Source organism: Magnolia sinica, chromosome 3 (assembly GCF_029962835.1).
Source record: "Magnolia sinica isolate HGM2019 chromosome 3, MsV1, whole genome shotgun sequence".
Lineage (NCBI taxonomy): Eukaryota > Viridiplantae > Streptophyta > Magnoliopsida > Magnoliales > Magnoliaceae > Magnolia > Magnolia sinica.
The window spans coordinates 109,675,920-109,701,956 of NC_080575.1; the positions used below are offsets into that span (position 1 = coordinate 109,675,920).

General features: G+C 40.0%; 1 protein-coding gene across 1 annotated transcript; it reads right to left on the reverse strand.

Moving 5' to 3' along the window:
* Positions 1-903: 903 nt before the first annotated feature.
* On the reverse strand, positions 904-25,306 carry LOC131240671 (beta-adaptin-like protein B). Its single transcript, XM_058239058.1, has 15 exons — positions 25,083-25,306; positions 23,874-24,071; positions 21,499-21,612; positions 20,723-20,973; positions 17,143-17,278; positions 16,103-16,282; positions 15,924-16,016; positions 7,398-7,609; positions 7,254-7,317; positions 6,967-7,146; positions 4,893-4,985; positions 4,414-4,814; positions 4,095-4,284; positions 3,808-4,011; positions 904-1,387 (listed from the first exon to the last, which is right to left on the reverse strand). Exons 1-15 carry the CDS (start codon positions 25,167-25,169, stop codon positions 1,091-1,093), a joined length of 2,700 nt encoding a protein of 899 aa, XP_058095041.1. The 5' UTR covers positions 25,170-25,306; the 3' UTR covers positions 904-1,090.
* Positions 25,307-26,037: the final 731 nt, after the last annotated feature.

A 26,037-nucleotide genomic window follows, 5' to 3' on the forward strand; every position in this document is an offset into this window, starting at 1 on the left:
CGAAAGGACATTTCAAGTTGCGGGCCACCTAATTCACAGCTTAGATGGCCCACATACTTCCCAAGATGGCGAGGCTTAGCTGAGATATACATGTTGCAATAAAATACGTCAGGGTTCCAACCTCCTGCCCCATCAAGTGCATGTGACATCCAACCCTTCCAATTAATTGACCCTATCCCGATCACGATAACATTATGCAAAAATCAGCCATTTCCACTCATCAAGTGGATCACACTTTGCTATTTATCAATGGCTAGACCTTGTTTTCCATGATGTGGCCCACCTGATGAGAAGATAGGGCTGATTTTTACACAAGCTGAAAAACAGCTTACAAGAAAGGGTGAGTGTAATAAAAACCATTCCAGTTTTCAGATTGGGCAAATGATACCATGGCCAACCTTTTATGGAGCCTGGGTTTAAGATGGATCGATGCACCCTGATCAAATCCAACCTGATGTCAAGATAACCCCAACCATTCCAATCTGACAGATAGATTGTTAACGAACATCTTCTCACAGTAAGAAGTAGGCCAACAGAAAAAGACCCATGTACTTTCCGTTGAAGACATTCAATTCCACCTTTCCTCCTCTACACGTAACTTCATGCATGTAATAGCATTGCTAACCGGACACCGTGTTTGAATGTATTAAGCTCATCAAGGTCACAGATATACATCCCTGCCCGTAGGAATAGCCAGTACGTCATTCGGAGGATCAATGCTCGAACCATTCAGTAATCAGAAAATCATGATTAGTAACATGCAGAATTTCATAACATTTTAATCTAACATGGTTGATTTAAAATCATGATAATAGCAGCACACCGGGCTTCAAAATACACTGAAGTCAATTGCACACTTGAAATCACTACGGTTCATGGGATCAGCAAGACCAGAGGCACTCATGATCGAGACAATGACTTCTTGTAATAATAAAGAAACATAATCACAGTGGCGTTGTGCAACTGAATATCAAAGGAATGCATGCAGCCGTTGCCAATAGAAAGTTCATACATCAAAACTCACCAGAAATGTGAAAACAAAACCCGAGGAGAAAAAATTTCCGAGCGCCTGAATCATACATTACAACAATCACTTGAGAAGAGTCTCCATGGCTTCGAAGAAGAGGGGAGCCATTTCTGGGTTTGGTGTCTTGATTGCACATTTGACGCCGGGGATCCCGACAACAGCCGTAATCTCTATCAGGAAAGGAATGCTCTGAGGAGCTTTGGCTGAGAGATACAATACATCTCGGTTCATGTTCCTTCGCTTTGCGATGAAAAACACATTAGATGCCGACAGGCGGTCAATGGTAGCATCCACACTGTTGATCACGACACTCGATAGGTCCTTAGTGATCTCATTTGAATCCGGAAGGGACTTCCATGTCTGCATATAAGACAAGAAACACAACCCTCAACTCGGCTTCCAAAAATATTTAAGTGTAATGAAAAAGGTGAAAAAATGAAACAGCCAACTTGCATCCATACAACATGCATGCATAATCCACTCCATTATGGTGACCTGATTCTACTGTGTACTGCCTAAGATGCAATGTTCTCTATGCTCTCATACTGAAATTCCACCTCTCAAACATCTAATTTCTAATCCGAAGCCTGCCATTAGATGCTCTATTGAGTTGCAATTTTTAGTATCTTAAAATGGAAATTACCAAAGTCCGATTTCCGTCCTGAGCATTCGTCTTGAATTTTTGCTCTTTCTTTTCCTTTTTTTTTTTTCTTTTCATTTCTTTTTTTTTTTTTAATCAGTGAATACTGATGTAGTGATATTTAGTCTGTGCTTCAATATAATCCCATTGCTTTCAAGTTGGACTTGAAGGGAATGTAACTGCAATTTCAAGAGCTACTTCCACAATTATGAATATAATGAAAAACAATTACTTTTTGTCAGTTCCTTCTTGATTAACTGAATGCTCAAACTACAATTCACTTGTGCATCCAAATGCATCCTGTCTAAATTGTGACACTATATGGGCCAGGTACTGGGTTGTAGCCATTCAGATGCGAAGACCAAATGATGATACCAAGATGACAGCTGACCAACCACAACAGCACAAAAGAAGCTATAAGAGCAGGAACCAGATCAAATGTTTCCATCATCGAATAATGCTTATCAAACATTAGATAAGATAAAATTAAATTAAAAAATAGGATTGTAATATAATATGTATGCACATATGCGTATATAGAAACCTAGCACTAAAAATCCATATTTAATCAATTCAAGAATAGAGAAACAAAAAGGAATAAGAACACGACAAATCATCGCCCTTTCCTAGTCTTTAATTGAAATCCATGAGCACTGACAACATTCTCTAGAAAATTCATGGAAAATTGGCCAACAAGATTTTTTATAAAATAAATTAAAATTACGCAAGGCCCTAAATTGTCTTCCTTTCTTCTTCTTCTTCTTCAAGAAGTCAGTAAGTTTTATTAATAGGGAGGAAGAGAATTACACACAGGACCCAAAAGAATCAGAAAAGGCAACAGGAACAGATGCAAAGGAATGAAGAGATGGAGCCCAAGAGATGACATCCAACTCGGCTTTTCTGAAGAGTCTAACTTATCTCCTCTAGTACTGCATTAACTCGTGAGATAATCAAATGGCATTACTTAAAGCGGCAATGACCAAAGAATACCCTGGGTGAAGGGGAAAAAAACTCATCGAACATTACTACGTACACCAAAGAATTGTCCTCTAAAAGGACAAGTTTCACAAGAAGTCAATGACCAAAGAATCGCAGAGGAGAAAAAAAAAAAAAAATTATCAACGAACATTACCACACCACTAATAACATTAAAAAGCAATTAACACCAGGAAACAGAAAAGGCAACAGGAAGAGATGCGAAGGAAGGAAGAGATGGAGCCCGAGAAATGGCATCCAACTCGGCTTTTCTGAAGTGTCTAACATATCTCCTCTAGTACCGCATTAACTCGCGCAATACTCAAATGACATCAGTTAAAGCAGCAATGACCAAAGAATACCCTGGGTGAAGGGGTAAAAAACTCATCGAACATTACTACACCAAAGAATTGTCCTCTAAAAGGACAAATTTCACAAGATGTCAATGACCAAAGAATTGCACGGGTGAAAATAAAAAATTATCAATGAACATTACCACACCACTAATAACATTAAGAAGCAATTAATACCAGGAAACATCAACCACTGTGCATATTTTTAAAAAGGTATAAATGTGTAAGAATTTTTCTATGTTAAACTACATATTTAAGAGCATAAAAAGCTAAGCTGTATCAACTCGAGAAAAGCCAATTCAGTTTATACGTGTTAAAGCACATAAAACCCAACCATGAGAATGGGTACTGAGTTATGGAAAGTATTGGGTACAGAGGATCCTGTAAACCCCAATTTCTCAAAATACGGGTATGGAAAGGATTGTTTGGCAGTCGACAATCATATGAAGAATCATGTTAAAATACTTCACCATAATCATTTGCATGCTGGGCTTGTGGATCAACTGGCTTGAGTTCAAACTTCAAACTAAACTCTACATTGCTATTAAGTCCAACAACTAAAATCAGAATAGTCCTAAAGTTCCATGTCTTGGGGAAGGGGATCCCTTACACATACTGGATTATCTAACTTGCACACTCTATTTTCTTGAAAGACCCAAGTTTCACATGTTAGAACTTCATTAAAAAGTAAACAACTGTATGTGGATTTGCAGAATACGCAGGATCGCATTAGTCAAAAAACAAAAGCTGAGTAATGTGTTAAGGAAATTGTGCAGAAAGTACAGTGTGTCAAACAAATTAAATTGACTCACTTCCAGAAAGTTTGCACGCTCCATTCTACCATCCTCCATGAAGAACACATGCAATGAAATTTTATCATTGAAGTACCACACTGGCTGTTGGTTATTTTTCACTGCAACCTGCAAAAGTGTGTTTGGGGGTCCAGGAAGGAGATTCTGGAACAAAACCATTGGCAAAAGGGTAGTTGCTGAAGTTCCGGGTTGCAGTTGTGGGACCTAGCCAACAGAAAAATGCCATATATTAATTAATTCAGCACACAGAAAAGGTAAAGAACAAGCATCCAAGAAAATGCACTCACCTGAAGAGGTCCAGCGGCTGCAAGACCAAACGTGTTCTTGTTGAACTGTATCATGAACCCATCAAGGGGAATTTGTGAGTTATTCTCAAACAGCATACTGTAAAATATTTGACCATCCCGCCGTGTAACCTGTGCACTGATCTGCAGACCTTGACCGGTTGATGCTGGTAGTACAATAGGTAAAGGAGGCCTGTATAGACATATTATTAAAAGAATATATTAGCGGTATTTATGGGTGAGAAGTGCATCCCTCCTCGATTTCAGGTTAACCCCATTAACACAGCTAACGAATATTAGAAGCTCTGGTCATAGTCCTCACCCAGAAGCTGTTGTTGGCTCGTCAACAGGTACAAGAGCACCATCCAGGCCTATAAGATCACCCAGTAAATCTGGTACTGGAGCAGAAGGTGCAGGGGGCACTGGTGCTGCCGGCCTTGTTGCAGCTTGCGGAACATTACTTGAACTTGAGGGAGCTGATGCACTGTCAACCGCATGAGAAGGTGATTCTGAATTACTGATTTCACTCCCATCGGGATATTCTTCCTCATCTGGTCTCTGGAAGGCAGTCTTGACACGGGTTACAAATGCATCTGGAGGTTTATGGTACACAGAAGCTAGTGTAGCAATGTTTGCAAGAAGCTCATCAAGAAGTGAAGCATCAAGTAGGTTTGAATCATCACTAATCACTGGTTTCTCGGCCAGTACAACATCTTTTGCTGCCTGAAACAAAGTAGGAGATTTTCATGCATGAGTAAACGATACTCTGTACGGCAGGAATTCAAAATACTTTTAATATACCTCAGGGTCAGTTGAGAGAAGACGCCAGTAAATATATGCACGGTCTCTCAGATCTGGATTGTCCGTCTCTACAGTAGCATTGTTTAGAACAACCTGTACATGTGGTTGAAGAACGATAGATGTTGAAATTGTAGTAAATCCTATTTTAGATCTTGGATGATAAATCATAGTCATGATTTAATTCAGACCATGATTTCAAGAGAGAATCAAGATTCTATGAAATAAATCATGACCCATATAGAAACAGACTATGGCTTTTCAGGAACCAGCATGCAAAATGACAAAGAAGACATAACTTAGTATCCTTTGTCCCCACCTGGTCTCTGAGGGGTCGTCTAGATGCTTGGAACTCTCCACTTAAGTTCCATGGAAAAGGAAATATTGCTTTTCTGTAAGAACTCACTTAGGCCTTTTTGGTGGGAACTAGAGTTCCCAAGTGAAGAGCTCCATGGAACCCTCAGGGCATCCAAAAGCTGGAACCCTGGAGTTCCATGGAGCTCAAGTTCTTGAGTGGAGAGATCCACGCATCCAAACGACCCTTCAGAGAATATATTCTTGAATCCCCATCCAAACAAAACCTAAGGGCGTGTTTTGGTGATGCAAAACATGGTTTCCCCTCATTTCTGCCCGTGCAGCTGACACGCCAGGAAAGGAGCCCTCACCCTATTTTCTGAAAAATCGTCACGACATCCCCCCACACAAATGAATGCATAGAAGGAACAGGTGCAAGATCAGAACCATCAGCAGGTAGCACCATGACAAGGAAGGACCAACCTTGAAGAATAAGCCCATAGGATAAACAGGTGGGCAACAATCATGGACGCAATAATAGCCATCAGTACAAGTTCCAACAAGAGCTGACACCACCCCTCATGCCTATCAGAGAAAAACTCCCTAAGAAACTAATTTATAATTTGCTCACACATATTTGATATGGTATCATAAGTATCAGACTACACATAATTAGGTAAAAAGTGAAAACAAACATGAAGTTAATTTAAAGGACGATGTCATTCTGCTAAACTAAACAACAATCTGCATTGGCAGTTTCATAGCATGCCAGAAAAATGATGCATTGGGGAATACAAAACATGGACCATGAAATCAATTTCATAAGGCTGAATAGTTCCAGAAAAAAGAAGAATGTGCATATTGCCACAGCAAAGGAAAAAAACTTTGATACTCTAATAGAGTGCGATGGTGGATATGTAGATACTGAGAAAATGCACACATGGCATACAGGTTAAACCATCCAAATCATGGGTCCCAATCTAGATGGCTTGTGCAACGAAAATCACACTAATTTGATTTCCTGATTTGCTGATTGGTAGACATTTTAATGGGCGGTCAAAATAAAAAATATTCAATGGTCCACATTCAACAAAAAACAAATGCCCAGTAATCAGCGTTTCGGATCGCTCCATGGGCTCAGAGAACTATCAGTTCGTGAACTCAATCTCAACCTTTTGATGATAACAGATCTACAGTAGGACCCACAATTCGGATGGTTGAATTTGAGTTTATGTATGCCACATGTAAGTTCCTGCATATGAACCATCACTCGCAAGAGTATCGAATAACTTCCCCAGCAAGAATTCCATGCCTGTAAATAGCTCCAGGAAGAAAACAATGCCCCATTGTCATAACTCATAAACAAAAAGAACTCTTGAACTGACTTTACTTCTATTTCATCAGTAAGCATGATGATCAGATGAAAGTGAAACATCTGGAAAAAGACTTTGCTGCCAAATTTAGGTTAATTGAAGAGACAGGAACAGGAAGTTAATGTCAAGATTATGTCATCAAAAATAGGTATGAATGGATTTACAAAGGAAAGGCCTATCTGGAAAGAGCCTGGGTATGTAGCAGGCAGATTGTTATGGATGATCGATAACAAAGATTCGAGAATCAGAGGTAAACAGAATAAACTTCTTGGTATTTGAGTGAATAAATAAAAGTAGAAAAGAAGTGGGAAAAAAGCAAGGTGACATGTATCCTCTAGCTGATCATCAACTATAGGCCCGACGTAAAAATAGATCACAATCTTAAGGGCATCATAATAGGCATGACGGACCTGAATCATCTGCTGTGGACCTTCAGTCGGCTTTTTAAGAAACAATTTGACAGTTGCAGTCAGCAATTGCAACTGGACTAGTGCAGGCTCTTCGGGAAATGTCTCTAAGAAGCTTTCAAGGAGTTCATCAGCATTATCAATCCTTTCTGCATATTCACCAATTATCCAGATCATTGATGCCTGCAGCAATTAAACAATCTTAGTAAACAAATGAAAACATTTGTAGATGCTAGTAACAGAGCTCCAACTCTTCAGCTGTTAATTGAAGGGAATTAAGAGAAGAAAACCTTAGCCTCTGGCTCATCTAAAGTGTCCAAGCTCTCACAGAGGGTTGCAATGATGGACTCATAGCTGCAGCACAAGTTGAAAACGCAAAATAATTTTGGTACAAGGAAAACCATCCATGAAAGCACCAAAAGGTTTGGACTTACGTGTTAGGATATCGTCTGAAGATGTCCTTGATGACGATAATAGCCTCCTGAACTACATAGTTTACTTTTATCTTTATCAGCTCAAGCAACACACTTATGCACCGCTCAGCTGCTCTCTCTAACTTGATGGCACAACGGCCAATAGCACGGACAGCCTTTCTGACAAAATCTACGTCTACTTCTGTGGCGTACTCTTTGAACTCCAATAAAACCTGCAAAAGAATTATTAGCAAACATGATTACTTACATGTGCAGAGATGGAAAATAAAGCAGAAATAATTTTGAAACGACTACCAAGCTTCTTGCACAAAATTGTCCTTCCACCTAAGGATTTGGCAAGACTTGTCTGCAATGGTTCTTCAACTAGTTCCTCGTAAAGAAATGTATTCTGATGGGTGATTTGTTTTGACAAGGGGGGTTCATTTAGGCTGTATGTAATATCCACAGATAACTAAGAGAAGCTTCAGTTCAAAAATTCTCACATTGTTCACTCAAACAAATGCTTCATTCTGTTCACATAGCTCTATAAAATGCCATGCTCATTTCTGGAAATTTGATCACTTTGAAGACTGATATAAAGAAATAAGAGGATCAGACTAAAGGTTGCTTTTATTTTGGTTTGATCAGCTGATTCATCAGCATAGACAACTTCAGATTAGACACAGGTCTGTAAATGCCTGCCTTCTTACCAAATTCAGTCAACCACATCAATTCGCAGAGAATTGAGAAATGCTGAGGTACTTTGCAGGAGGAGATATTAATGATGCGACTTGCAGAAAATTCACCAACATGGCATGTGTGTGCAGGATCCAAGCCAATCAGGTAGGCCACCATGAAAATAGTCCTGGCCAAATATCAAGAAGGTCCACCGTTAGGTGAGCCACAAGAGAAGATGAACATACCATGGGTCATCTTTTTTTTCTGACTATCCATCTTTCCCATAGATGTGTGGCCCACTTGATGTGTCAACCGGCTTGATTTTTGGACCAGGGCATTTCATGATGGCCCTCATCTGATGGATTCCTGATCTTGTACGTGCATGCCATGTCTGCTGCAAATTGCCTCTTCAACCTCCCACGCAAATTGCCCTCACACCTCCCAAAAATTTCATGAGATTTTATAACCAAGGTCATTAGTATGTTGGCCCATTTAGTACAGTGGTTGCCGTAGAAGCTAAGTGCCAAAGCTTAAGCAAGGTCTCTGGTTCACGTCTTCAATCCCTTCACCATTGTTGGTCACTGAAAGAGATTCCGAAGTTCTTAGGAGCAATGATAATGCAAACTGACACAAGTGCAAGAAATACTCCATGGATACGTGGGTCCCAAAAATGAGTTGTAGGCCATATACTCCATTCAGAGGGTCCCAGTGTCCCACGCATACTAAACACATGTTTAAGTACACAAAGAGGGGTTGAATTCATTTTTTCCAGGTCTTAGCAGTTTTAATAGGCTTTCTATAAATTCCCAATTAGTTGGGACAAGGCTTAGATGATGGTGGTGGTGGTGGTGAATAGCCTTTCTATAAATATTGGTGTGCTATAGTACCACACTATAGTAACGCCATGGTGTGTGCTATAGCACCCACTGCAAAACATAACAATTTTTTTTATGGACAAACAAGGGCTAAGGTTTCATAGAGTTTAGTGGTTGAGATTGAATTTAAATTAAGGTTTCTTGTGGCTTGTGTTACTGAATAAAGAAAGTAGTTTCTTAGAGAACACTCTCTCTTGCAGAATAAAAGCCCAAAAAATCAAGCTCTTTGAATCATCAGTTGTGATTCTTCTCCTATCTTCTTCATTGCACCCACTTCCTGCAAAAACACATCCACCCAATGCATGGTTGCACGAAGCGTGAAGCCAAGAGGCACGGTGCAGGGAAGCATCTGTTTCAAAATGTTATCCAGTATAAACAACTGGGAAGGAGCACAAATATCAGTCCAGTGCGCGATTCAAAGCGCAAGCAACACCTAGTTAGAAGGATCCTGCAACAAAGGACTCCCGATGTCAAAGTTGGTATCAGTGCAAGTTTATCCATGCCACGTTCGTGGTTGATGGCTAGCAACAAGAAGAATGTTTTGAGAAAGTGGTTGGAAGGCAGGGTCAATTGGAAGTTGTTCAAGAGATCTTGAATAGGTTGGATAGACACCGTCGACCCAATTCAAGGAGAGCGTCCTTGTGCGTGACAAGGTGGGAACATGATGGAATCCAATGATAGTGATTCCAACAATGTTCAATCATCCCTGAGGAGGAAATGACAATATAATTCCCGACGTGATGGGTCCCATTTTTTTCTTTGGGATGATAAATAACTTACTTAACTCTGTGACGGCCAACTGGACTGGATTTTTTAAAACAATCCAGCCAATCATCAAGCACTTGCCATAGTGCCCCACATATCTATATTTTTGTATGTTATGAAGTGTCAGTGATCGAAAAAATATAGAGACCAGTTCCATTCCACCATTGCTATATCTTATGACCCCACCTACCCTTTCCCATCCTATCATCCGGCAAAACATGAGGTTTAGCAAATAAATGTGTTGGTTGGAGCGATGGGATTGACTGGAACATGAATGCATGATAGAATCAATTGATAGTAATCCCTGGTGGATAGTGATTGCCTGGTTGGTGACTACACTTACAGTGTAAAAGTAGGGATGCTAAAATTTTATTGAGAACTACAACCAAAGAACTCCCTAGATGGTCAGTGCAGTAAAGAGTTTTTAATAGATGGAGATGCTAGACAAGAAGATGGTTGAGATTGCGGTGATGAAATTGCAAGAGTTGTACCATTGTATGGACCCAACTCCAAATAACCATGAGAGTTTTGGGAAGAAAATGTTGGAAAATTAGAGCCAAATGAAGAAAGCTAAGACAAATCCTGCACTGGAATTACAAGCAAGATCTCTCTTGTAAGTTCCATCACCTCCAGTGTTCGAAGTATCAGTATCGCTATGAGTTTCGTTGGCCAAGGATACAGAAACAATATCGATATCGCTGATAACCAGAAATGTGGGAAAACATGGGGAAAATAGTAGAATTTTCAGTGAAACTTCAGGAAATGCTAAAATACACATATTTGCATATTTAGGAATAAAAATTTTTGCAAAAAGAATGAATACACAATAAGTTTCCATTTAATGGGGGCTTAAAAGCATGTGTTGTCGTAAGAAATGGTCTAACCATCCCATTCATCCCATCTAACCATCCAATCATCCATGCAACTGTCCGTCCAAACATCCATTGATATTGCAGAATATTGATGACTCAAGATATTTTGCCAAGAAATCATTGACAATTGGAAATGAAACGAAAGATTGTGGTCTTGATATCGTGCATGCTACAATAACAATAATATTGAGATACTATCAATATTGAGATATTATCAATATTAGCAACGATAAATTGACAACTGCATACAACAATGTGCTCATAAAAAAAATTTATTAAAAAAAAAAATTTGAAATATAATTTTTTTAATAAACAAACTTTTCATGATATCTCTACATTGACAATATTATTGAAATATCACCGATACACTTGAGATACAAGCATCACCTAGAATTTACACGGTAAAAAATATTAGCGATAGATTGGCGATATCGATACATTGGCAATACAAGTAACACCTAGAATTTACATAATTGAAAATATTGGCTATATCGATACGTTGACGATACTAAGCGATACATCGTTGATGCTTGGAATTTCTAATACAAGTGGTGTTATCAGTATCGCCACCAGTGTTATCGGTATCGCCAAGCTAGAGATAACGATTATATCAGAGATAATTCAAACAATGGCTAACATACAATAATTAAGACATATAAAAGTAAATGAATTCAAAGTACACATTTCTGGATGACTTTAAGACAAGGTTATCTTTTTACCTCCCCTATAAGGTTGGCTTGGATCATACAAATGTTGTTATCAAACAACCAACATCAGATGGGCCACTGAATGAGGGGGGGGGGGGATTGTATACTACCCCACACCTAGCCTAGAGATGAACGGTTCTATCAGGGGTCTGTAGGGCACACCTTGATGGATGTGTATTATCCACACCGTCCATCCATCTTGCAGATCATTTAAGGGCATGAACTTAAAAAGGAAGCAGATTGGAGGCTCAAGTGAACTACACCACAAGAAATAGTGGGGATTGAATGCCTACCTTTGAATACTTAGGGGCCACAAAAGTTTTGGATCAAACTCATGTTTATGTTTTACCTTCATCCAGGTCTATGTGACCTTATGAATAGGTTCGATAGCAAATAAACATCACGGTGGGCCCTAGAAAAGTTTCAACGGTAGGGTCATTGTCACGAATGCTTCCTGTGGTGTGGTCCACTTGAGACTTCAATCAACCTCCTTTCTGGAATCATGACCTCAAATAATCTTTCAATGTGGATAGACAGTTTCGATAAAACACATGTATCAGGGTGGGCCCCACATAGCCCTAACAGGACTGTCCATCTCTTGCTAGGTCCTGGTGAGGTTAGTGCCCAATTCGCACTACAAAATGGGCACAGATTGCGCTCCAAAGAAAGCCTACCACGAAACCAGGTGGGGCTATCGTGATGATTGCGATAAATCCACCCTGTCCATCTATTTTTTCCGCATCGTGTTAGGAAATGAGCCAAAAAATGAGGCAAATCCAATACTCAAGTAGTCAACACGATAGGAAACAGTGGGTAGGGAAATGCTTACCATTGAAACCTCCCTAAGGTCTACTGGGATGTTTATGTGCCATCCATACCGGTGGGATAAATTGAAGGCACAATTTTTATTATTTAAAAAAAAAAAAAAAAAAACTAATCCAAAACTTATGTGGCTCCAAGAATGTTTCTACGGTGGAGGTTCAATTTGCATTGTTTCCTGTCATTCAGCCCACTTGAGTTTTCGCTCTGCCTCATTTTTTAGCCCATGTCCTAACATGATCTGGAAAAAGGGATGAACGGAGTGGATTTCTCACAAATGTCATGGTGGGCCCCACCTAACATCCATGGCAAGCCCTTCTTTTGAAGGCTTTCGCAAGCGTCCTTAAAATCGAAGTGGATTGCGGACCAAGTAACTCTTAACGTATTGAGTAAACTCCATGAGGTCCACCATGGTTTATGTATTTTATCCACTCTGCCCATCCATTTTATTAGATAATTTTAGGGCATTATCCAAAGCTCAAGTAGACCATGCCATAGGAAATAGTGTGAATTGAATGTTAATTGTTGAAACATTCTTGAGGGCCACAGAAGTTTTAGATGAAGCTGATATTTGTATTTTCCCTTCATCCATGTCTTTGTGATCCTATGAACAAGTTGGATGACAAATAAACATCATCATGGGCCCTAGTAAGGTTTCAACAGTGGAAATCATTATTCCTACTGTTTCTTGTGGTGTGGTCCAATTGAGCTTTGGATATGCTTCAATTTTGGGCCCGACCCCAAAAATGAGCTCGAAAAACGAATGGACGGCGTGGATAAACCACATACATTCACAGCGGGCCCAAAATAGTTTACCCAGTATGATAAAAGCGCACGAGTAACTCAGTACGCAATGAGATTTCCTCACAATCCGTTATTGGGTGGGACCCTGACCATGGGGCTACATTGGGGTTATGAGATGTATATCTACACCGTCCATTCAATTTGGCATATTATTTTAGGTCATGGGCCACAATATGAGTGGGATCCAATTTTGAAGTGGACCACACCATAGAAAACAGTGGTCATTGAATGGCCACCATTAAAAGCTTCTTGGGCCTAGAAGTTTTGATCAGCCTAATATGTGTTTTCCCTTCATCTGGGTCTATGTGAACCTAATGAAGGGATTGGATGGAAAATAAACAGTATAGTGGGCCCCAAGAATTTTTTAATTGTAACCGTTCAATCACCACTGTTTCATGTGCTGTGGTCCACCTGAAATGTGGATCTAACTCATTTTTTGGCTCATTCCATAAAACGATTGTCCAAAATAGATGGACAACACATATTCGTAGTGGGGCTCATGCTACCGAAAGTAGCAGCGACTTGCGACTAGCACGCTACGCTAGCGTCGTCCGTGTCCGTTAAAAAAAAAGGTATGATGCCATTTCCAAAAAGGGGAATAAGGTTTCCCATTTCCGTTTCAAACCCAAATCCCCAATCGAAGGTTTTTTCGTTTCGAACCCAAATTCCCAAGGAATATCGCAGATTATTCGTCGGAATCCTCGTTGATTATGAAAATTTTCATCTGTTCGAACAAAGAAAAGAAAATGGGAGGTTTTTTTGCACCTATGGAAGATCAACGAACAACTATTGTCGATCGATCGATTGGCCCACCGAATTCTTCTTCCAATCAGGCGTACCTCTTCTACAAGTACCGAAATCACCTTCTTACAGGTTTTTTCTTTCTTTCTTTTTTACTCAGTGTTTTAAATAGCGGTAGCGTGTTGCGTAGCGTTCAACCCCCCGTAGCGTGTAACGAAATTGCGTAGCGTGTAGCGTAAGCTAAACAATACTTCTATTTATTATTATTATTTATTTTTTAAAAATATGATAAATATTATCAGCCACATATTTCCATGCAAAATCTCTCTTTTTCTTCAAACATTCTTCTCTCTTTAGTTCATTACTTAACCAAAAAAAAAAAAAAAACACATCACAAACAAATCAGTGAATCACAAAAATCAACATTAACTTGTAAAAAATAATATAGTGGTTCCCACATGGACCACACAATAAAAAACAATGCACACATACGCACATCACAGTGGGCCCACCATAGAAAACAATGTAAATCCACCCCTTCACGCACCTCAGTGGGCCCCATGTGGGCCACACCATAAAAAACAATGCACATCCACACATATGCACACCACAGTGGGCCCCACGTGGGCCATACCACAGAAAAAAAATCTATATCTACAAAGATATTAAAAAAAAAGGAACAAAATTATAAAGAATAAAAAAATGCACAGCAACCCGCATTTTAAAAGGGAAAAAATGAGAAAAAACTCAAAATACCAAGTTATTTTCATTTTACATCGAAAAAAATTCAAAAAAAAAAAAAGGAGCGTGCGTACCTATTTTTGTCTCAAGATGAGATTGAATTAATGAAATATGCAGAAGTTGAAGCTCGACAGCCAATCGCAACCAAAATAGGGGAAATCCGATTTCTCCATTATTTCTTCTCCATTGTTGATGAAATTGCACCAAATGGAACTCCTTGTAGTCTCCAACAATCGGCCAAAGAAGCCCCTTCGAAGGGCCTTTCGATCACAAGATTGAAGAGGGGGGGTGAGGAAGCAGCGTCGATTTAGGGCCGGTTGTTGAATACGCTGTTCGAAATGGCTTTGTTTTTTTTTTTTAAAACTTACTTACTGTTGTGGTGTGAGTTCACCACCATTTACGGCAATGAAAAACAAAAAAAATCACCACAGGTAGTGCGCGCTACCTGCGATACACGCTACGTGTTCGTAGCATACGCTACGACCCCTATAGCGTGTGCTATAGGGGATTTACGCTACTGTACACATTACGTAGCGTTTTTCGAGCGCTACGCTACGTACGCTACTCAAAACACTGTTTTTACTTCTTCTTTTTTTGCAAGCACAATGCTCTCCCAAAATTTCCAATACTGCCTTTTTATCGACGAAAAGGGTGGTTGTCTACAGTGTAGTTCGTGACCTGATTAGGTAGCTACAACGAATTTGTCGCCCGACAACTCTGATTATCGCAAAAACTCAAAAAAATCGTTGATAATTCGCCAACAACTGGCAGAGAAACAAAAAAAGGAGTTTTCGGTGTCGCAACGCTGGCAACACCGATATTATCGACTTTTCACCAATAACTTAAACACTGCATGCAAATAAGAGTGACATACAATATGCTACAGTATTTTTTGTTTGTTAGGCATAATAAAGAGTTAAGATTTAATTGAGTTTAGTGGTTAAGATTAAGTTTAGGTTAGAAATTAGGATTTCTTTTATATACATGATTAGTGGATGACATGTAGCTTGGAATATTGAATATTGAAAGATTTAAAAGGAAAAGCCTAATCTGCTTTCTTAAATGCGTGGAGGGGTGTGATTCATCCCTAATCTTTTTTTCAATAGATACATCCCTAATCTTTTTTATTCCTCTATCATCCTGCAATACATACTGTCCTACATCGAAGGAAGAATCACATCCTCTGCAGAGTCTGTCTGCTATCTTTCATGAGAAATTAACTGTTATTTTGTTTTGTCGGTGTATGGATTTGTCACCAGGGAAGCCAACCATGTGATGAATGGTTGGGTTAGCTGAGGAATCTCACTTCTAGTGTTAGGCCCAGACTCCAGAATCCATCGCCAGAATACAACCTTAAGATACAATGAATTTTGTGGATAACATAATAAAATTCTAGTCCAAGAATAAAATGAATATTGTGGATAACAGAATATAATTCTAGTCCAAGAATATCCAGTAAAAAAAGGAGGTTTTGACTCGTTCGAGCTATAAATGATTGGTGGGAAACAATTCCCCTGTAAAAATCACAAAAGAAAGTTTTTGTACCTGGTCTATGTTCCGATCAGATGCCAGCTTTATCATAATCTCCAACTTTTCCATCTTCACATAAATTGGATCATTGTACTTGCAGAAAAAGACCTACAGAAAGAGGCAAGTATAAAATTCATAAATGTGAACTCTAAAAATGAAAATAACTGATCTCCGGAATGCTTGCTTAAAATTACCTTGATTTCATGAGCAAGTATTGTGGGTCGCTTTTGTACAATAAGGTTGATGTTTCGCAACGCAACATATTGTATCTCAGGTTCTGCAGAAAGTAGAGTCACCAGAGGAGGAGCCATTTTCTTGCAAAGATTTCGGATCACATCTGTACTGGTGATAAGTTCCATTTGTTGAAGGATCATCTGCCGCAACCAATTCATGGCCACCAATGGCATAAGAAATGAGGTTCAATAACTGGAAATTTAGGAAGTCAATAATAGAGTATATTTGGGGTAAAAACAACAAGAACAGAAATAATAAACCCCCATATTCTTAAATTCTCAACAAGCAAGATGCAGAATATCAAACATGAATGAAAAATAAAATACTCTCCAGTACTAGGGGGGAAAAAATGTACCTAAAAAAGTTAGCATGACCCCTCTCCTTTGAGGTTCATCCTGGAAATAACTTGACAGGTCGTACAGATGTGTTTAAAGTAAACTTATCAGTTTCATCCAATATACAAGATATGGTTTAGCAGTTTGAGGTATGAGGCTCTAGTTTTCTTCCTTTTCTTTTTCTTTTTTTCAAGTCATCAGCAGTTTTTCATTAATTTATTACCACATTTTACCTGTGATCATGTGTATGTCTGGTGTTGGTGATCGACTGACCAAGCAACAGCATTCTGCTGACCAAGCATTTATACCATGCATTTATGGGTATAGTTATAAAATATAGAAATTAAATTTACTCCCTATGTCTATTGGTATCTAAACGTTCAAAAAAATGATTATCAAAATCTAGAAATTCAAGATTCAGAAATGTAAAAAAGCACAAACAGAACATAACTAATTAAGGTGGTATAGAAGAATTATTTAAACGGTGGTTGAAAGCATAACATGGGACCATATGCTGAGAATTCATCATGGCAACTAGTGCAATACTAAAACCTATCTATTTCTGAACAACTATCATCCTTCATAGACATCCAACTAAATACCGTCACTTTTCTTTCCCTTTCAGAATACCAGTTAAATCCATCAAGTAGAACTAAAAAGTTTACCTTGACGGCTGAAAGTACAACTGCACAATTTGCATGTTGCAAGCGTGGAGTAACTCGCTCTACTATATTTTCAGCTTCACGGGCATCAGCTGCCTTGTACTTGGAAAGAGCATCCAAAATGAAAACTTGACCCCATCTGCAGAATATTAGATCATATTCAGGACACAAATCTAATAGTTACTAAATTTAAGAGGAAAATATGGAAAATAAATTTTAACAAAAAAAACAAAATTAGAAGATCCCCCAAGGTTCCTTTGAATCCAATGCAAATGTAAATGAGGTTCTAATGCTGTTCACGCTTAGAATGTACATTTTTGGAACAGCAATTTCCTAATTGCAACACACGGACACAGAAAAGTTTGGCAACTATCATATTGCAACAGTTCACAGTTAACCCTCATATAACCTTCCAAAGAAACAGAAGGAAAAAATAAATAACAAAAGGAAAGGATGAAGCCTTCAGGTTATCACAGTCTCTTGAGATTCTTGACAGTGACAGGTATTTGAAGTTCCAAATTTCCAACAACAATTACTGATCAGGCAACCGCTTCATATCTGTAGCAGATTGCTTTTATGTGATCAGCTACTCGGTGGTGTGGAGCCCTCCTTGTCGGAGGAATATGATGGATTGCTTTTCCACAAGGTGGTACAGCTTGCTCGCAGCCGCTTCATATCTATGGCGGATTGCTTTTCTATGATTGGTGACTAGGTGGTGTGGAGCAGCCCTCCTTGTCAGAGGAATATGTTGGATGAAGAATTTGGGGAGTTCGCCGCGCTCTTATGTTGCCTCAAGTGTGTTCTCCCTTCCCCAGAAAGTGCGGACACCATGATTCGGAAGGGTCACTCTTCCGGAAAATTCTCTGCTCAACCCCTTGTGATAAGTATTCATGATCCTCTCGACATTTTTTTGCAGCCTCATCCTTTCCACCTTTGGTTCAACAGAGCTCCCCTAGGGTGGTTGTGTTTGTTTGGCTTGTGGGCTGCAAGTGGATCCTTCCGTGGATAACCTTTAGAGGAGAGCTCATATTCTTCCCAATATTTGCTTGATGTGCATGGGGAATGTGGAATTGATCAACCACCTATTTGCTCATTTGCCCTTTTGTTACTAAAATTTGGGCGCATTTCTTGTGCTTGCTTCATGTCGACTGGGTTATACCTGCAATTTTTTAAAATCTCTTGTGGGCATGGCACAGGAGAGGCATAGGGAAAGCCGGCAAAGCTATGTGGAGGCTGTTTTCGGGGCCATTTGGGGTGTTAGGAATGGTAGATGCTTTTGGAATGAAAGCACGAGGGTTAACGAAGTTGTTAGGCATATTAAAGGGCTTGTGTATAGTTCGGTTGTGTTTTTGGTTCCTCTTAGTGGTGCGTGGGTTGTATTCTTTGCCCGCTCCGGGGCATCTCATTAAATTTTGTTATCTTTCAAAAAAAAAAAAAAAAGAACTACATTTACTGAAAACAGATTTTTGAAGCCATCAACTATATTTATTAAACGGCCATTTGATCGAGCTTAAGCAGTTCATAGTTCATACCTTTATCATCAAAATCTTAGGGCTGGTTTGGACGCGCTGCCTCAAAAGATGATTTCCAAGTGGGCGTTTTAGCACCTATTTTATCGAGTGGCAGAGAAGATGGCGGTTTGCAAAGTGTATCCAAATGCACAACTGCCATTTGGATAAAAACGGTGTTCTGGACCCAAAAGCCCCTTTGGAGGGTGCACCCAAATGGGCCCTTAGCCTTTCTTCCGGCAATTTGGGGTTGGCTTTTAAATAGTAAATTGGTAAAAGCTTTACAATTGGCTGCCCATCAAACATCAACCTCCCTCTTTTACTCAGCCCTTGGAACAGGCCACGACGACAACAGACTCGCATGCCAACACAATGCCACTCAGTAAGTACTGACCCCTGGCCCAACCATTCATGCATGTCCCAAAGGGCAAGGAAGGAAAGTAGGCTCATGAAGGGGCAGTAGCTAGCAAACTGCTAAGCACAAAGCACCCATATATAGGAAAAGTCGGTGCTCAAGTAGTTACTAAACAAAATAGCAAGGAACCCACCATTGCATGATTAGTAACATAACTTGCATACCAACACAATCAGACTCCACATGCATGATTACCACCTTAGCGCAAGGGCTGCACAAATATCTTGAGCTACCTACAAAGGGGAGTTTCCGAACAGTTGGCATGTAGAGCATTCAGTACTTTTCGTCTTCTTCTTTTTTCGAAAGATTAGAGCATGCAGTTCATACCTTCTTATCAAATAAAAATGGCACCACACACTGTAGACAGTACGAAAGTAGCTCTGGAGTCCGGACATGTTAATGTTCAAACAAATTTTGATATGGTAGCATGGCCTACTTCAAATAGCACAATAATTATTCTAGAGGACAACTCTTTCAATTTCATATCATGGGCATCAAAGAGGAGTTTGGCTTCATTGAAGATTAAAGTGTATCATCAATGATATGTATAATGATTTATAGAGGTCTCTCGGTCATATTGTTGCATAAGCCAGATGAGACACCCAAAACTCTTGCTAAATGATTGATTTCACGAGCTCTATGTACTAAGCTAGCGCTCCCCTGCTCCGATTATGCCTTCTTTTTCAAATAATTTATCAGCTATGAAAACTATATTTTGGATCACAAGGCAGTCAATGGGCACAAATCACAATTCAAGTGACCAAACTATCCCCAAATTAGTTCATGCAAAGTTGCTAACAAGAGCTCCTACGACTAAGCCTAACATGAACATAAACACTAATACACTCCAAGTCTATGTTTGACATATCTAATCCTAGCATAAATAAAAGATAAACTGCTCCAAGGCTACACGCATGCACATAATATGGCGGCACGTAAATTATCGTACACAGAGACTGTAATGCATGTACACTAAAAATAAGATAATATGGATTATCATCGAACCAAAAATACAAACTTCACTGGAAAAAGAACTGTGTGTTCCTCGTTATGGAATATTAGTTTGATCATAGTGTCGATGCTTAACTTAACGGCAGTATCAAGCTGTGAGGGCCCCAGCATGATTACCATACATACCAATAATCAGGCCAATCCATGACTCAGGTGGGCCACGCCATACAAACAATGTAACTGTGCCTAAACCTTCGAAATTCACATATTATGTCCTTAGTTGGAATGGCCCATTTTTGTTGTCCCTTCATCCTAGTGGGGCATCTCTAATGAATGGTTGGATGCAATATAAATAGCACAGGGCCCTACACATTATCTGGAAGGTTCTAGCAGGCTGGCATCCCCTCCCAACTATTCCCTGTGCTGTGGTCTGCCTGAGTTTCTGATCGATCTGATTTTTGGGATTTGGGCCGACCATGGGATTGCACACCTACTGATCAGAGCAGATGTCATGCGTGCATCACGGTAGGCCCATTTTGCTTGACACAACTATAGAATCACATCTCTAAGTTTATGTGCCTGTCTATGTGTTTCAATGCATATCATACTTATTTTATAACCAAACATGTCAATCCATCCATAAGATATTCCTAGGAAAAGAAATACGTAGATGAAATGTTGAAATAAATTAAGCTCATTCGGGACTTACTCAGTGCACTCATTTAGAGCTGTCAGGAGCTTTGAAAGCGTGTTACTGGTGATCTCGAAGATTGGCCGACTACTATTTTCTTGGATCTCAGCGAGTGCTGCTACAGCATTTGCTACTACCATCGGATTATTATCAGAAATCAAATCCTTGAGAGTATCCAAGAATCCTCTATCTTCCACTAGCTCAGCATTTATATCATACAGTTTAGCAACACAAATAGATGCTGTCTTTCGAACATAAGGATCATCATCCTGTCAGGCAATGATGTATCAAATAGAAAATCATAAGTACATGTAGAACTCCCCAAGTAGCATTATCAAGACCCAAGGGTAGGTCAGTAAGTAACAGAAAATCAAACTTCATTTACAAAGAAAGCCAACTTGTGATAGAGCAGAGAATGATAAACTGATGAATGGGTGGAATATTAACAAGAAGCATCACAACACAACAATCACTCAAATGACTAGGGAATCCAAAATCATTTTTTTCCAACACAACCTGATGACACAGGGCCCATGCCTCCACATTCCCAATTTCCTTCTCATGCAGAATAGTAGAGGGGCAATTGCAAAAGGTTTCCTTTCTGCTATAAGAGGAAAGGAAAGGAAATCTTGCTTGATGCACCTTCTTCCACTAAAAGACACAAGAAAATTGGCATGGACATCCTGGGGCCCGAGTTGTCAAAATGGTTGGGAAACAAAATCAATTCAAATCTCCCTGGATCAACCACAGACAAACAGGCCTTAAAGAAATGATTAAGTTCAAAATGAAGCAACCTTGAGACATCTCTGAAGAGGATCGCACAAATATTCTGTAATTTTATCGACACGGATGCATCCCATGGTCCTCACAGCTAAAGCACGAATCAAGGGATTCGGATCCTGTGAATCCTGCAAAGATGTACAGAAAGTACAAACTCAATGCTGGCACATAATAAGTACCTGTAACGCTAATGTTAAAATCACAAACAGATAAATTTTAAAAAAAAAAAAAAAAAAATCAGATTTACTCTCCAAAATTTTATCCTCCATTCAGAAACACATTGAGAAAAGAACTATGTTAGTACAGTGTCCTACCTGTGTATTTAGTTGCATATGGATAGAGAGTATGATACAGATGTTTTGTGGGGGGGGGGGGGGGGGCGGGTGCGGAGGACTGTAATGTGTTTCGAATAAGGAAAGAGAGTGCAATGTTAGGTGTTACAGCTGTCCAAGGTTGAATGAGCAAACCAAAAACACATGATATTTCAGTGGTTTTCTTCAAAAATGTTATATAGAATAAAAATATACATCCCATAAGTATAAGAAGTTGAGAGAAATATTTATGCTCAATGATGAAAATAATTTACCAATTTCTAACTTTAACATGTATGTTTCACTTTGATAGAGAGAGAGAGAGAGAGAGAGCATTATAACCTATTATTTTCATTTGGCAGAATGCTTTATATAAACCATGCAATCATACGCATGCATCTTAAATGGTTAATGAGAACTTCAACAAACTCAATTTTCCAAAGTAACTTGACAGTTGACAGAGAGAAAGGAAAATGACTGTGAGAGATACCAACTAAACAATAATAAAGGCCCAATCAGTTGTGCCCAATAATCAAACACCACTCCACCCAAATCCTTAGGAATGTTTTAAATCAGACCTAAAATGTTAACTATGATCGTTTGTGGTAGAACATGCTAAAAAAAATAAGCCCATGTGACGCAAAACAACTAACTACTTGCTATAAAAGCTCAAACTGATAGAGCGTGGCGAATCAATCCATTTATCTCATAGCCCAGGTCAGGCCCCCAACCAAACCCCCCCTTGTGGGCCCCACTTCACATGAGTCTCGCCTCACACAGGCCACCCACCCCGAGTGTGCGCCTACTTCACATGGGCCACCCCACTCAAGCCCGGTGTGAAAATTCCCATGCATTAATCACTCCCACTGAGGAGTCTCGAACAAAATACTGCCCGCTCTAATACCATTTTTTACGTAGGACAACTAACCACTTGCTCTAAAAGCTCGACAGAGATCATGGCGAATCAATCACTTTATCTCAAAGCCCAGGTCAAGTCATCGGCTAAACCCCCCTCGTGGGCCCCACTTCACATGGGTCTCGCCTTGCACGGGCCACCCACCTCAAGTGTGCCCCCACTTCCCACAGGCCACCCCATTCGAGCTCGGTGTGAAAATGCACATGCATGACCATGCAATGCGCTTTCTATTTCCAACATCGCCCCAAATGTTTAGAATATCATCGCCGCAAAAACATGCCAACCTCACCACCAATTTCAAGTAAATCCAAAATGTGTTTGTAAATGTGCCAATTATGTGCAACTTTTCATGCAAATTCATGAACAAATACCATCCAGACCGTTTACTAAGAGTAATTTCCAGGTAAGGAAATTTAGAAAAATAAAGGAATAAAAATATACATCACGTAAGTATGAGAAGTTGAGCGCAAATATTTATCCTCAATGATGAAAATAATTTAGCAATTTCTAACTTTAACATTTATGTTTCGCTTTGAGAGGGAGAAGGAGAGAGAAGGGGGAGGGAGAGGAAAGAGAGCCTACGCAAGCATTATAACCCACTGTTTTCATTTGGCAGAATGCTTTATGCAAACCATGCAATCATACACATGCATCTTAAATGGTTAATGAAACTTCAACAAACTCAAGCTTCCAAAAGTCACTTATCAAAGAGGAAGGAAAACGTCTGCAAGAGATACCAACTAAACAATAATAAAGGCCCAATCAGTTGCGCCCAACAATCAAACACCACTCCACCCAAATCCTTAGCAGGAATGTTTCAAAACAGACCTAAAATGTTAAATATGCCCGTTTGTGGTAGGAAATGCAGAAAAACATAGGCCCAGCAGTGCACTTTCTGTTTCCAGCAGCACCCCAAATGTTTAGAATAGCATCACCATGCCAGCCTCCCCACTAATTCCAGGTAAATCCAAAAGGTGTTTGTAAATGTGCCAATTATGTGCAACTTTTCATGCAAACTCATGAACAAATACCATCCGGACCATATACTAAGAGTAAGTGCCAGGAAGTGCATTGATTAATGGAAATGGATTTTACAGAATGCCAATCTATAAGGTGACGCGGACCAAATTCCAAGAAACGGCTGCTACATGAAAGCATTTACCTTCACAAACGTATTCACAGCAAGTATGGCTAGATCAGGTTGGCTTTTAGCATAGTTTATAAGGTATAAATATACAAGCTTCTTCAGCTCCAGATTCTCTGTTTGCATGCAGTTCACAACATCTGTAAACAGCGACGAAACGTCCTTCCCAACAGTCATTGCAGCAATTACCTTCTTCACAGCATCTTTTTTCTTATCCTACAGGGCGTGTTGATGAGAGTCAGCCTCACACAATGAATCCACCATAACAAAGAAAGCATATCAAATAAATCAGACAGAAGCAGAGCAGTAGTTAACTGATCCAGACAAATAATATGATGCCAGGCCCGAGGATATGCACTATGGAGTCTTCTAGGTTTTCCAATTTGTAGAGGTGGGTCCGTGGTTTGGTGATCCAGACAGTCAGTCTGATACTGCCCACTGTAGATTGACTGAACTTTCCAAAAAAATCTCCAAACTTGAAGATCATAGCCACCAATCTTGCGCCTTTTTCCATTGAATATGGACCGTAGCATATTATCTTCCTATCAAGGACAATTTTGGGGCTTGGAACATCCACCGTGTGGCCGAGCAGATCAATGGTTAGGATCAGTGAAGCACGGCCCACAGGGAAACATTCTACCGATAAGTATACCATGATTAGAAACCATTTCAATGAATTTCACCAATGTATCCAAAAAATAAAAAATAAAAAATATTGCTAATGTTGTGAAATCTTGCATACGCCAGTTCTATGAAAGGCATAAAAATAAACTAATTTAGAAATTTCTACTACGACATAGTCTAGAATCTTCAAGGAAATCTGACAAAAAGTGACAACATCAACAGATTGCAACCGAGTTCGACAACTGGTCCCCTGCTTCAAAACGGCTCAGCGACACATCCAATACCATGTTTTTATAACTATCATGAGATGATTTCCGCCCACAAATCCACCAAATCTTGATGAGTTTTACTCGATCTATGCAACAATCTCATCGATTTCAATTATAAACGGAAACCGTAAGGGAACCTATGAAAAACAAAACGAAAATCGGCAAGGTTCGAATGAAATCGAAGAGAAGACGGGTGACAGATCTGATGAGATCTTCGTTTCGATCGGTGAGAGAAGGGTGGGATCTGGGAAATGCGACGATTGTCCGAGAAGGTGAGGAGAGAATATCGGGAGATGAGGGAATTATATGAGATGGACGGATGGGATCGTGATACCTTGTATTGGGAATTGAGCTCGTCTTTGAGTTCTGGGATTTCGCCCTTCTTTGTTGTGGAGAAGTACTTTGAATCGTGACCGCTCATCTTCGCCCTTCCAGCCTCCTCTTCTTCTTCTTCTTTCTTCTTGTCGTCGGTCAGCTGGGAGACGAGAGAAGATGGCCGAGGAAAATGCAAACACAGACGTTCTTATTTCATTTTCGTCGCTAATGAAGGACTCGCCTGATGTGCGCACAACGCACCCCCGGTTGGACTATGGGGTCCACCCGCGAGTGTACAGTTGTACTCGTGGGCACGCGTTTCAGCTCGTGACGCGTGCGAGACCCCGGCCCGGGGGCAAAGAAGTCCTCTTGCTGTAGAGCCGGGCATATGAGTGGAGTCGAACTGAGTTAGGGCTGTCCTGACTTGATCCGGTTTTGAAATAAGCCTGACGTGAGCTCAACTTGACTCAGTACCAAGTCCAGCGCCTTAGTAATCCAAGTCCGGGTCTAGCTTGGACAAATTCAAACTAAGTGTAACCCGATCAAAAGTATCAAGTCGGTTCAAGTTGGCACCAATTTAGATCAGGAGATGAGGGAGGGAGTGAGTGAAGAGGAGGGAGAGAGAGAGGAGGGTGGTGGTGGTTGCGGTGGGTGGCTATTGGGTTTGGAAGAGGAGGGAGGGAGGGAGTGCATAGGAGAGAATAGAGATGCATACGAGTCGAGCCGAGTTGAGCTTTGCTCAGCTCATGCTCGACTCGGACAACTTGCGCCTCTGCTCGTACCCAGCTCGGCTCGGCCTTTAAGCTTGGAATAGTAGCTCGTGCTCGGCTCGGACAGAATCTTAGTCCAATTCGAACCGACTTCGAGCTGAGTTTTCGAGTCGGGTGGTCGTTGGTCGGGTGGGTTCATCCGACCAAATCAGATGTTCTTTCAATTGTACCAGAGCCATTGGACCAATGGTCGCTGGTCGAATG

Coding starts and splice junctions, on each gene's coding strand:
- LOC131240671 (XM_058239058.1), bottom strand. CDS start 25,169: ATGAGCGGTCACGATTCAAAGTACTTCTCCACAACAAAGAAGGGCGAA. Junction 4,986..6,966: donor GTCCACAGCAGATGATTCAG/GTCCGTCATGCC, acceptor CCACATGTACAG/GTTGTTCTAAACAATGCTAC. Junction 4,815..4,892: donor TTCTCTCAACTGACCCTGAG/GTATATTAAAAG, acceptor ACTTTGTTTCAG/GCAGCAAAAGATGTTGTACT.